This window comes from Opisthocomus hoazin, chromosome 20, assembly GCF_030867145.1.
Source record: "Opisthocomus hoazin isolate bOpiHoa1 chromosome 20, bOpiHoa1.hap1, whole genome shotgun sequence".
NCBI classification, from domain to species: Eukaryota; Metazoa; Chordata; class Aves; order Opisthocomiformes; family Opisthocomidae; genus Opisthocomus; species Opisthocomus hoazin.
Genome location: NC_134433.1, coordinates 10,034,111 through 10,046,739, shown reverse-complemented (window position 1 = coordinate 10,046,739; position 12,629 = coordinate 10,034,111). Strand labels below are relative to the sequence as shown.

Here is a 12,629-nt window from a genome sequence, read left to right as displayed (position 1 = left end):
CCTTCCTCCTCTGCTTTCCCGAGCCGCTCAGTGGGTGAAGGTTTCCTGGTGGGAAGCTTCCTCCATTCCTAAATTTCCTTCCCGGTTTTTGGCTTCTTGCCCTGATGGGAGATAGAGGAAGAGGAGCCCCCAAGCCAGGTCTTTCTGCATCGCTCCCATCTCCGGCCCGGGACCACCCGGGGATGTGGAGGGGGCTGGGGTCAGCAGGGAGGGCTGAGCAGGGCAGCTCCTTGCTGTGGGGTGTCATGGGGCTCGAAATATGGGTGCTGCCCTGCCCATTGCAGGGAAGGGGGGACCGAGGGGACCTTCTGGTTGCTCCAACAGGGCCAAGCATCCAGGGGGTGCAGAGCCCCAGCTGGCTCCTGCTCCACCGGCAGCGTATCCCGCTGCCTGCTCCTCTGTGCCTCTGTGGAAATAAAGGCTGCTGGCTCCTCTCTGCACGGTAATAATGGGGAAAAAAAGGGAAAAAAAAGCCTTGTAATTAAGCAGTCAGCTGCCATCCTCCCTGGGCAGGCTCGTCAGGAGATAAATGAGTGCGTGGGGCAGTCGGTGGCAGCGGGAAAGCCGTGGATTTCCCCTGGGAATGCCACAGGGTGGGAGACGCCTTCCCGCTGGGCTGGGGCCCCTGCTGCCCCCGGCTCCGAGGCTTTTTCTCTCCTTAAGCAGTGGAGAAACATCCTCGAAGCCTCTCATGGGCCATCTGTGCTCCCTCACCAGCTCTGTCCCACCCAGCATGGCCATGGGAGGCTCTGAGCTGCCTGGTGTCCTGCTGGAACAGAACAGTGGGAGCGACGAGCCCTCCCTGGGCTCCAGACAGCGCAGGTCAGTCCTGGTCTGTCTGTCCTGCCTTCGCACCCACGCTCGGCTGAGGGATCCCTGCTTCCCCGGGCCAGTGCTCGGCCCCGTCCTCCTTGGGCAGCATGGGGCAGGTGCCCGGGGCATCACGGGCAAGGGCTGGCTGCTTCCCAAGGAGGCAACGACTTGCAGGCAACACCCATCCTTGGAAAAGTCTCTCCCTGGTGTGGAAACACCCTGGAGAAGTGGATGCTGACAGAAGCTGTGTCTCCAAAGTCACAGAATCACAGAATGTTCGGGGTTGGAAGGGACCTCTGTGGGTCACCCAGTCCAACTCCCTGCCCAAGCAGGGTCACCCAGAGCAGGCTGCACAGGACTGCGTCCAGGCGGGTCTGGAACATCTCCAGAGAAGGAGACTCCACAGCCTCCCTGGGCAGCCTGGGCCAGGGCTCCATCACCCTCAGAGGGAAGAAGTTCTTCCTCATGTTCAGCTGGAGCTTCCTCTGCTTCAGTTTGTGCCCGTGGCCCCTTGTCCTGTCGCTGGGCACCACTGAACAGAGTCTGGCCCCGTCCTCCTGACACCCATCCTGCAGATATTTATCAGCATTTCTAAGGTCCCCTCTCAACCTTCTCTCCTCCAGGCTAAACAAGCCCAGCTCCCTCAGCCTCTCCTCGTAGGAGAGATGCTCCAGTCCCCTCACCATCCTCATAGCCCTCCACTGGACTCTCTCCAGTAGCTCCTGATCTTTCTTGAACTGGGGAGCCCAGAACTGGACACAGTACTGTACATGGGGCCTCCCCAGGGCAGAGTAGAGGGGGAGGAGAACCTCCCTCGATCTGCTGGCCACACTCCTCTTGATGCACCCCAGTCAGCTTGCAGAGTGAAGGAAGGGGCTCTGCTTTTGTCCCCCATCGTTTCTCTTTGTGTAGGGCTTTGCAGGAGAAGCGTTTGCTTCTGCAGCGCTTTGGTAATGAAGACAAAGGATCTCCGTCGGGAGCATCCCGTGCTGGGGAGAGGGCCGGGGCCTTGGGCAGGGGAGCTGGGGCATTGCAGGACGGGGAGACCGAGGAACAGGCGCTCAGCCGTGTGCCGATGGCCTGCGGTCGCTGAGATGGGGTTCCGTCCGTCTGGTTGATCCGGGGATTGGGGAGCTTCTCCTCACCAAGGCTTGGGGAGCACCAGCCGGAGCCTCAGCGTGGCAGCGCCGCTTGGGAGAGGTTGTCCTCTTCCACAGGGTTATTTTTGGAGCCAAGTGAGGACACCTTGACTGTGGTGGCTGAGGAAGGAGGCAGGGACATGTGAAAGAAGAGCGGGGAGAGGGCTGGCGGGCAGCAGTGTGTGCGGCTGCTGGGCTGTGGAAGCGGCCGGTGGGCAGCCTCACCTCCCCTCGCAGCCAGTGCCGGGCCACTGCCGGAGGATGCTGGGCCGTTGCTGGAAGGCACTGGTGGGCTTCTGCTGGCTGGCCTGAACATCGGGATCTCCTCTGGCCATGTCCCCGTGCAGTGGGGTGTCCATGGTCTTTGGGTCCATCCCCTTGCTGGCTGGGGGCAGTGCCCGGGGGTGTCCCTGGAGGGCTGTGAGGATGGATGCAAGGATGGATGCCCATCTCTGCTCTGCACCCATGCCGGCTGACAGTGGGGTCCGTGGGGCTCAGAGGGACCCCTGCCCGCCTGTCGCTCTGCCACCATACAGCTCCAGGCCCCCAGACCCGTGATGTGCCAGGCTTTCCCCAGTATCAGGCTGGCACAGAGCATCCCCCCTCTGTCCCACGAACCAGCCCTCGTGGCATGGCGATGGGAATAGCCCCAGCCTTGCTTTGCAGATGGGGAAACTGAGGCAAGGGGCTGGAAGGGGCGCTGGCAGAAGACCCAGATCTTTCAAATTGGGACAAATTTTGCCTTCAGGTCCCGGCAGGATCCCCTCACCATTGTGGGGTGAGAGGGAAGCCAGGGCAGGGGCTGACCCCCGACTCTTTCTCTCCCTCCCAGGCGCTGCCGGTGGCGAGGCCGCCCACGCCAGCATGGCTCTCTACAACAACGGGGCCGACGTGCCTTCACCCCAGGAAGCCTCCAACGGCTTCTCGCAGCCCGGCGCCTCGGGCACATGGCACAAGGGTGAGGAGGAGGTGCGGCTGGTGGAGCCCAGCCTGGTGAAGAAGGCTCACCGGGAAATCCTGGACCACGAGCGCAAGCGGCGAGTGGAGCTGAAGTGCATGGAGCTGCAGGAGATGATGGAGGAGCAAGGGTGAGTGGCGAGGGCTTGGGGCTGGGTTGGAGATGGACCCTGGGGCTTGGGATGCTTTTGACCCACTTGTACCTCATTCTCCCCTGTTTTCCTCTCTAAAAAATACCTGCATATGTCAGATGTCCCCAGCTGGAAGTAATTCTGCTTTTGGGTGTATCGGACAGCTTTGGGGTGGACTGGTGGGTTGGGTTTGTGAAGCTAAATGCCTCCAAGAAGCACAGAGCTAGGAGTGCATCCACACACATGTTGGAGGCTTGCTCCGACCCCTATGCTTGGAAATCTGGGCTCCTAGCTCATCCTGCTGGGAAAGGGGAGGCTGGAAGGAGGCAGCCATCGCCGCTGCCCGACCTGCGCCCCGCGTACCTGGGATGGGAGATGGTCCTTCGCTGTCTCTCGTGTTGGGGAGATGAAGGAGAGCTGGGGTTTAGCCCCAGATGAGGCTGTTTTGCTGCTTCAATTTGCTCTGCCTTCCTTCTCTCCCCCCAGTTTTGGGGTGAGAGGATCCCCCTTGTCCTGCCGTGCCCTGGCTGGGCGCCATGAGCTGCTCCCCAGCCTTTGCTCAGGGAAGGAGAGGGCTGGGGAAAGGCCCGAGGGGCTGGAGAGCATCTCTGCCTGGGTGGGCAGGAGGGGCGGGGGGGCCAGCGAGGAGACCCCCATCCCCACCAGACCCATGGCCATGCCCCCAGCTGCACCATAGCTCCAGCACCAGCCAAAGAGCCTGGTCCCCCTGACAGCTCACTAAAACCTGATGGATGGAGCAAATTCTTTGGCACACGTGGGTAGACGGGGACTGGTATCAGCTGGGGAGAAGGAAAATGGATTGTGGGAAGGCTTCGCCAAGGCTTTCATTAAGAGCGCAAGCGTGACCTAGAATTAAATTGTCTCACACAGACTGGAATAATGATTGTGCCTAATTTGTCGTTATGGAAATAAATAAGGCTGACCTGGCGCCTTGGGGAGCCCGGAGCCTCCTGTCAGGTTCCTGCGCCCTACTAGGGATCTTACTACTAGTAGTATCATTACTGTGATGGGTAATAGCAATATTGCAATTGGTATTGTTGTTATTGCTATAATTGCCTTTGCTGTTATTAAGGCTATTAATAACGATGATGACGGTGATACACCAAAATGATAATATAATTACAGTAATAATCTCGGTCAACCTGGTTAATCCTCCGCCCGCTCGTCCCCTCGGCGCAGGGCTCTCCGGGGGGGTTGCACGGGAAGCGCTTTGCACCCCTGAGGTTTCTGCCTGGGCCGGGGGCCGCATCCTGGCCACGGCCTCGGGGCAGTTAGCACCAAGCGCAGGGCCCCCCGGGACGAGCGGGTGTGACAGCAGAGGGGGGTTTGCGGGGATCTGAGCTCTGCCTTGTTTGCTTAAACACTGGATGGCTCCTCCTGCCTGCGCTGTACCCTGCTGCTGCTCGCTCCGGGCTGCCTGCAGGTTGGATGTCTTGTCCGGAAAAGAAGCGTCAGCATTTTTGCTTTCTTCCCCAGACCCATTCTATGTGCTAATTGCAAAACCAAAATCCCTCCAGCGGGGTCATGAGCAGCGCCGGGGGGTGCAGGAGGGAAGGGGCTGGTGGGGTGCTCCCACCTCCGTCACAGGGTTGCAGGGTGCTGGGGGGGGTTCCTCGCCTTGGGCTTGCCCCCGGCAGATTTGCTAACTGCCCAGCCGCAGTGGCCCATCTGTCACCTCCTGTTTGGCCTCGCGTCCCCTCTCCGAGAGCATCGGTTGCATTCGTAATACGCTGCGGCAAATGCTCGTCTTCTCGGGCGGACATCTTCCCGCTGCCGCCGGCCGGCTGACGCCCCGCGGGATGGCCGTGGCCGGCGGCTCCGTCCCCGTGGGATGGCCACGCTCTGCCCAGCTGGGCGCACCGGTGGCGAGGGCACGGTGCAGAGCAGCATTTGGGGGTGCTGCCCTTTTTTGGGACCCCTGGGCAGGGTGCAAGGCGAGGGGAAGCGGCCGGGGCTGCCTCCATGCCTGGTTAGCCGCCCTCCTCCTGCACGGGAGTCCTGGCCGGCTGGGGAATTAATGAGAGCCTTTCGGTGTAAATGAGCTCGTTAATATTAATTCTGCTCTCCTCTCTGTTCCCCTTCATGGATGCTGGGGGGGGTGGGGGGGTGCTGCCACGTGGCCCCTGCACCCACGGCACTGCAGGGCTCGGCCAGGCTGTGACACCCAGATTTCTGGGCTCGTTAGCAGCGATGCTGACGGGACGTGACAGCCGGGATGGGCCACAAGCAGCTCCTGCAGATGGTGCAGGCGAGGACAGGGTTGCACACAGAGCCCGACCCCTTCCTTCCCAGGGTGGTGGTGCCATGGGGTCCCTCTCCCTGTGCCCTGTCCCCAGGGAAGGTGCTGGGACCACCGTGGGTCCCTCCACTGCATCCCTTTGGATGTTTTTTGTGGAGGGTGATGGCCGGGCGCAGCAGTGGGATGCAGCACGGGACCGCCAGCCCGGGGCTCTCACCCGTCCCTCCCCGGGGACGCCTCGGGGACGTCTGGAGCGCCGTGGTTTGCCGCGGCTGTTCACAGATGCCAGGGACAAAGTGATTAGTGTCTCTCGTTAATAACCCTGCAGCGGCCTGAGTCAGCGTTCGGCGTTAGCGCAGAGCTGGCTCGGCTGCCGGGGCCCCGGCGCAGTGCGGGGACGAGCGAGGGAGGCTCGTGGTGGTGCGGAGCTGCCGGGTGTGAACCCCAGCATCACCAGCTGCGATGCTGGCGCTGCGGAGGGTGTTCAGCGGAGATGTGCCCCAAAACCTGGGGCGGTGGGGAGGAATGGCAACCTCATGGTCATCCTCTTCTTTTACCCCTTCCTGACGTCCATTCCTCTGCCAAGCACTGCTGAGAGGGGCAGGCAGAAGAGAGGAGGGCATGGAGGGTGGTGGCAGGGGACCAAGTGGAGGGACCTGCTCTCCTCCAGGCCCTGATGACCGTCACCACGCCACACATGTCACTCCTGAAGGTATGGAGGTCCTCAACAGGTCCCTGCGGAGCCCACGCTCCAGCCATAGCAGCCCTGACTGTGTCTTTGCCCATCCAGGTACTCCGAAGAGGAGATCCGGCAGAAAGTGGGGACCTTTCGGCAAATGCTGATGGAGAAGGAAGGCGTGCTCACCAGGGAGGACCAGCACGGGCGCCAAATGTGAGTGAGGCAGCTCCGAGTCGGCCGATCTGTGCGCTCTGCGTGTGTCTCATCCCAGAGAGGCATGTCCCGCGTTGCCTCCGAGTGTCGATGGATGGGTGGGTGGGTGGATGGATTGATATGGAGAGGGTGTATATAGGGATGGTTGAATAGATGGACGTAGAGAGGGTAAATAGGGATGGATGGATGCTTGGTTGGTTGGTTGGTTGGATGACTGGTTGGATGGTTGGCTGATTTGATGGTTGGTTGGTTGGTCGGTTGGTTGGATGACTGGTTGGATGGTTGGTTGATTTGATGGTTGATTGGTTGGTCGATCAGTTGGTTGGAGGCAGGGTTTGCCTCTATTAGGCAGTATCCTGCCTGTGGAGAAGTTAGAGGTTATCCTGCACTGGTCTTTTGGAGACCTCAGGGTGCTGTACAGGGAGGCCAGCATGGCAATGCTCGTGTCCCAGATGATGAAACCGAAGTGCAGAAGGTCTTGATGCTTAGCTTGCCCCACTGGCCGGTGGCAGAGACCAAGCTGCAGGTTTGCTGTGCCTTACCTCTGCCTGCTCCTGCCTCTTTGGGTCACCTCTCCTGCTCTCTCCGGGGCTGAAATCGCAGCTTCTGCCTCCAGCCAGGCACGTGCACTGGTTTCCAGTCCTCCTGTCTCCAGGTGTGAAGCTGGGTAACTCTGGCTCTCCGAGCAATGGTTGGCTGCTGTGCTGTAACCCTAGGAAGAACAGTGTTAGCAATAACAATAATTAATAATACTAATAAGAATTTCTATTGCAAAGGGCCCAGGCTGGATGGACAGGGCTCGAGCCTGCTTCTGTCCTGGGTAGACCCAGAGCCTGTGTCTGTACCAGGATGCTGTGACCCAGAGGAGCTCCATGGAGGAAGCTTCTCCAAGGAGCTCCTGCCCCGTGCATCTGCCTCCTAATCGCTCCTCACACTGCCTGCTCCCTGGGAGCTGCTTCTGTCCCAGGGGGGCTTGGGGCTCAGATTAGGTACCCAAAGCAGCCCAGCTCCTGCTGGGGACGTGCCACTCGCTCCTCCTGCCCCATTCAGGGCTGTCCTCAGCCTCGAGAGGGTCCGCCCTGGCTCGATGATGATTTATCTGCGCGATGCTTAATGGCCCAGGCAGCGTGGCTGGCCCGGCGCGCGCCATCCATCAGCCTGGAAACCAGGTCACTTGGGACAGGAATAGATGCTGCAGGTTCACTGAATATTAATGCTTCATTAGGGTCAGGAAATCAGGGCAAGGGGGGAGGCAGGGAAGCCGTGGTGGTGGGGAGGGCCTTCCTCCTGCTGCTCTGCCAGCACACCGGGCAGGGAGGGACACAGCTCGCTGTGCCCAGCCTGGGTTGGGGTGCATGGTCCTAGGGCAGCCCAGAACATCCAGGGTCCTTCTCCAGGCAGGAAAAACAAGGCATGGGCAAAACCAACCTGCCCCGGTCACCGAGCATCAAGCCCGACATGTTAACAAGTGGCCTTTGCCCACGAGTCATCTCCAGGGCATCTTCCTGGGCAGGCTCGTTGGGGCTGGTGCCTAACGAGCACCTAGGGAAGCCGAAGGTGCGTTAAGGTTACCCAGGCAGCCCGAGCTGTCACCTTTGTGGGCTTGTTTTTGCAGTATGAAGGGCAATCATTAAAGATTAGCCCAGGGGCTATAAATAATAGTGCTGAGCTGGAAGGAGCCATCTCAAAGCAAAGGACTGCTCCGAAGAGAGCGAAGCTGGAGGCGCTTGGAGGAGGCTGGCAGGAGCCAGGTCCAAAGGAGATGATTCCTGATGCAGCGGGGACCTCAGCTGCCAAAGTCCCTATCGAAGGATGTCCTGGGTGTGAAAGATCTGCGCTGGTTGAAGAGGCTGGACAAGGGAGTTAAATAAACTTTAGACGGGGCCCCAGCCCTTGCGGTGGCTGGGATAGAACTCAGTAAAACATCTCATGGGCTGGTCCTGCTCCAGCACCGCTCTGGACTTTTACAGCTCGGTCTTTCGCTGCCAGGAGTGTGAATCTGGACCAGCTGCTCTTGTTTCAAAGCAGATGTGAAAGCTCAGCATCATCTGCAAAACTCCCCAGGGGAAACTGAGGCACTGAGCAGAGCCGTGACCACCTGAGCCCCCGGCTTGCTCTCTGTGCTCTTCCAGCTCCCATCTCTGTGCGGGCACAGCCTGGCGATGCAGCCTGGTCCCCGAGGAGTAACTGCTTGATGGACAGGCTGGTGGGATTGAAAGCAAACGTGAGCGTGTGTCGGGCGGGGAGGGAGAACTGGGGCAGCACAAGCTCGTCTTGAGCTGCTGAGCACAGCTAATGGGCGAGACGCTGGCAGCAGGCTCTGGCGCAGAGCAGCGCCCGCTCACGGAGGAGAGTCCAACAGGGAATTATCCCTGCTTGCTCCTCTCTTTTCATCTTTTCTCTCCCTTCCCATGGTTGGGTGGGTGGTTGAAAGGCTGTTCCTGCCCTGGGGGCATGGCCAAGGCAGGAGTCGCTTGGAGAGGACCCAGAAAGCCGTGGCTGCGGCACAGAAGGGAGCTCAAGATCCGCTTGAGCAATTGTCCATGGTCAGGGGGAGGAGGTCTCGCTTGTAGTTTTGGTCCAAACGATTTTTAATTGGGTTAAACAGCCCAGGGCCTGCCTGCGGCCAGGGATGCCAGCACGTGCGGCTCTCGAATCTGCCGGCTGGAGCTGGGAGCATCCCCTCGCTCAGCGGGAGGTGCTGGCAGGGCTGACAAGGGACCCGTGCCCTGGGGCTGCCTTTCACCAGCATCCCCCGATGCATGACTCCAGGCTGGGACGGGCAGAGGAGCCCATGTCAGATTTCCGAGGGCACATCTTCCTTGGGAAGCAAGAGCCCAGGGTGGGTGTGATGCCAGGGACCCTCCAGGCACAGCCCCATCCGTGACGGTTCCCTCCAGAGCACCTGGACGGCCGCATCCCTCCCAGGGTGAGATGTCCTACACCCCCCGAGAACAAACGAGAGGCCCCAGGGGGTTGGATGCTGCTCCTGGGGCTGATGGCAGAGGTTGGGGGTGGCAGGGCGAGGCTGGGCAAGGGACCCCTGGGCCCCTCCTGCCTGCCCAGTCCGGCTGCCAGGCCTCTGCCAAGCCCTGCTGACAGCCCCGGTAGTCAATGGCAACCTCCCGCCGGTTTCCATGGCAGCGGGAAAAATTAATGCTGATGAAGTCACTTGGGAGGGAGAGGAGACCCTGATGGCTCCAGGCCTGATGTCCCCCCAGCCCATCTCGTCTGGCCGGGAGGGGAACATCACCCATCACCTGCCTGAAGCTCCGGTGCCGAGCCGGCAGCACGCTGGGATGCCAGCCTCAAAGCCCGGATCATCCCGGGCAGCTCCCGCCAGCGGACGGATAATCCCCGGATCCCCGAGCCTCCTGCCAGCTCCTCTCGCCCTAATCCAGCCCCCCGCCGCCTACCCGGGCTGACCCCAGCCCTGCTCAGCCCCAGCACTTGGGCAGTGCCAAAAGGGGCTCTGAAGGATGCTGAGGCTGGACTCCACGGGGAAGCAGTGGCCTGAGCCCTGGTACCAGCCCAACGGGGATTTCTGTAGGGTCAGGACTCTCAGGCAGACCCCGAGAAGACCCCCGCCACGAGGCTTTGCTGCGTGTGGACCTCAAGTGAAGTGACCAGGGTCCCCTGGGGATGCTGTGGCGGAGGGGATGTCCCCCAGCTCCTGTAGCCGCGCCAGGGCTGCCCCAGGCTTCCCCCCGGCCGCTCCGGTGGGTGATGGGGAATGGGAGCCCCAAATTAATCCTGCGCTTTCTCCTTCGGCAGCGTGATAGAGAACCACCGTGAGGTGGACGGGGAGGAGTACGCGGTGGAGTACCCCGACTACGGCGAGGGTTGCCTGCTGCGGTGCGACTGCTCGGCCGAGTGCTACCGCGAGGACAGCGGCCACCGCGAGTACAGGTCCGGCCGCACGCCTAGGGGGATTTTGGGGTGCGGATGTGCACGGGGGATCCCCATCGGGGGACACAGGGACCAGGGGGCTGTCCCTTCTTCCCCCAACCCTACCTGCTCTCTCTCTCAGGCTGAAAAGGCGCTCGAGCAGCTCCACCTCTCCTCCGCCCAAGAAGAAAAAGAAAAAGAAATCGGGTCACCGCCGGAGCCGGTGAGTCCCCGGCTGTCCCTGCGCTGTCCCCTCTCCTGGGATGGCAGCTCTCCTCCCAGCTCACCCCCTCCCCAGGCTCTGGTGGGGCAAGCCCCCCACTTCGGGGATCAGTGCACCCCCAGGTGTGCACCCTCAAAAGGTGCAGTGCCTCTGCACACACCGACGGTGCGACACGCACACCCGCGTGCGCATACGCGCAGCGCCGTGGGACGCACTGCCGTCCCACTCAGCTGCACGCACCGCTGGGACCGTGCCCCGTCCGTGCTGGGAAGGAGCCAGCTGCCACAGGGCACAGCACCGGGCAGGATTTGGCTCCCTGCAGGGTCTGGCTCTGTCGACCCGCTGGTGCCCTCGCCGGTTAGCGCTGGCTGCCTGGGCACGATGCTGTCCCTAATGTCCCTTTCTTCTCCGCCTTCCCCACGGCAGCAAAAAGAGGAAACCCGGCTCAGAGCGCAGGTGGGTACCCGCCGGGCTGGGTGGGCTGCGGGGTGCCCGCCGGGCATGCATGGCCACCGGGCACAGGCCGACCTCTGCCCCATGCTGAACCCCTCTGAAATCCCAGTGGGAACTGGCTGCCCCGTCTGCTGCTGGAGGCTGCAGAGCCCACCAGGTGGCAATGGGACACCGAGGGCGGCCGGAACCCGTCTGCCAAAAGCCCCTTTCTATCCCCCACCCCAAATACCCCCAGGAAATCACTTCTACATGATGTTCCTGCATCCTGTCAGTGGTCCAGGGGAAGCAGGGTGCTGGGGGGGTGGCAGGACGGGCTGCCCTGGGCCACGGGGATGGGGCTGGAATGTCCCTGGCTCCCCGCTCAAGGACACCTGATCTTTTTTCCATCCCCCCCCTCAGCTGCGACAGCTCTTCACCCATCCGCAAGGAGAAGAAAAAGAAGACTGGAAAGAAACACAGACGCGACAGGTAGGGTGGACACCATCTTGGGTTGGTGACAGTGGGACTGGTTGGGGACAGTAGGACTGGCTGGGGACAGCGGGGCTGGTTGGGGACAGCGAGGCTGGTTGGGGATGGTGGGACTGGCTGGGGACAGTGGGACTGGCTGGGGACGGTGGGACTGGTTGGGGACAGTGGGACCGGCTGGGGACAGCGGGGCTGGTTGGCGGCTGCCCAAGCCCTTAGGCTGTGGCAGAATGGAGGCAGGGACAGAGATGGCTGCTGATGGCTCTTCATGGGGTCATCACCTTCCAGCAGCTGTCACCTGCCCCATCCCGCAGCCCATCTCAGGGCCACCCCCCTGCCCTTGTCCCCATCCCCTGGTGTTGCCCAGCCTTTGCTCCCTGCTGGCCAGCTCAGCATGGGTCCTTCATCATTGCCTCCTCTTCATCCCTCAGGTCTGAGTCGGGGTCACGGAAGAAGAGAAGACACAGGTGAGAGTGGCCGCTACCGGGAGCCACCACATTGCCACCAGTGCTGGCTGCCAGCTTCCCCCATCGGGGACCCCCTATCCCCAGCCCTCCTGCTGTCCCCAGCCCTCCTGCTGTCCCCATCCCTTCCACCCATGGGGATGGACCGTGAGCCACTGGGCAGGGGATGGACCCATCAGGCATGGTGGGTGTGAGCGTGGGCTGCCATCACCCACCGTCTGTCCATCTGTCCCTTGCCTGGTGACCGTCCCCCTCACCCCATGGCCAGACACCACTGGGTGTCCCCTGCCCTTGGAGGTGGCACGGGGCCACTCTGGGTGCTTGCAGGGTCCCACATGGCCCCGAACGTCCCCCGGGACAGAAGGGGTCACACTGGGCAGCCATGGCCAGGGCAAGCCCTGGCTGTGCTCCCTTTGCCAGCGCCGCAGCCACCGGGTGCAGCCAGGACCCCCACCGTGGTTTGAAGCTGTTGGAGCCCAGCCCCGGGCTGGGCCTCTCCATTGCTCCTCCTGCAGCCTCGGTGGCTCTGGGGGTGGGGGGGCCGCCCCCACTCCTGTCTCTGCAGCTTTCAGCTCTTCCCTCAGGTCCCGAAGCCCCAAAAACAAACGGAAAGAGAAAAACAAAGAGCGCAAGAGGTGAGGGGCTGGGATGGCAGGGGGAGCGGGGCGGTGTGGCCCCCTCCGTGCCCCCCACAGCGGCTCAGCCTGCCCCTCGGCCCCCCGGCCGCTCTCTCCATAGGTCCCGCAGCGAGTCCCCGGCCTGGCGCTCACACCGGCGCAGCTCCTGCAGCTCCCACAGCGTCTCGCTCTCCTCCGATGACAGCGGCTCCAAATCCCCCGGCAGGTAGGGGCAGCCCGGGACCCCCGCCCTCACTGCCAGTGGCCCCCCCAGCCTCTGTTCTGGGGGGCAGGGAGGCAGGTGGCAGAGGTGTCCTAGGGATGGGG

General features: G+C 62.0%; 1 protein-coding gene across 3 annotated transcripts in view; it reads left to right on the top strand.

Annotated features, from left to right (window-relative positions):
* SRRM3 (serine/arginine repetitive matrix 3) overlaps nt 1-12,629 on the top strand; it is a 29,025-nt gene that overhangs the window by 6,115 nt on the left and 10,281 nt on the right. Inside the window, exons 2-10 of one of the 3 annotated variants that reach the window (XM_075440441.1) lie at nt 2,785-3,040; nt 6,091-6,192; nt 9,967-10,101; nt 10,223-10,303; nt 10,730-10,759; nt 11,156-11,224; nt 11,653-11,688; nt 12,270-12,320; nt 12,424-12,528. In XM_075440441.1, the coding sequence (XP_075296556.1) occupies nt 2,817-3,040; nt 6,091-6,192; nt 9,967-10,101; nt 10,223-10,303; nt 10,730-10,759; nt 11,156-11,224; nt 11,653-11,688; nt 12,270-12,320; nt 12,424-12,528 (833 nt within the window). In that variant the 5' untranslated portion in view covers nt 2,785-2,816. The remainder of the gene's footprint in view (nt 1-2,784; nt 3,041-6,090; nt 6,193-9,966; nt 10,102-10,222; nt 10,304-10,729; nt 10,760-11,155; nt 11,225-11,652; nt 11,689-12,269; nt 12,321-12,423; nt 12,529-12,629) is intronic. The other 2 variants (XM_075440442.1, XM_075440443.1) reach the window with 2 other exon arrangements.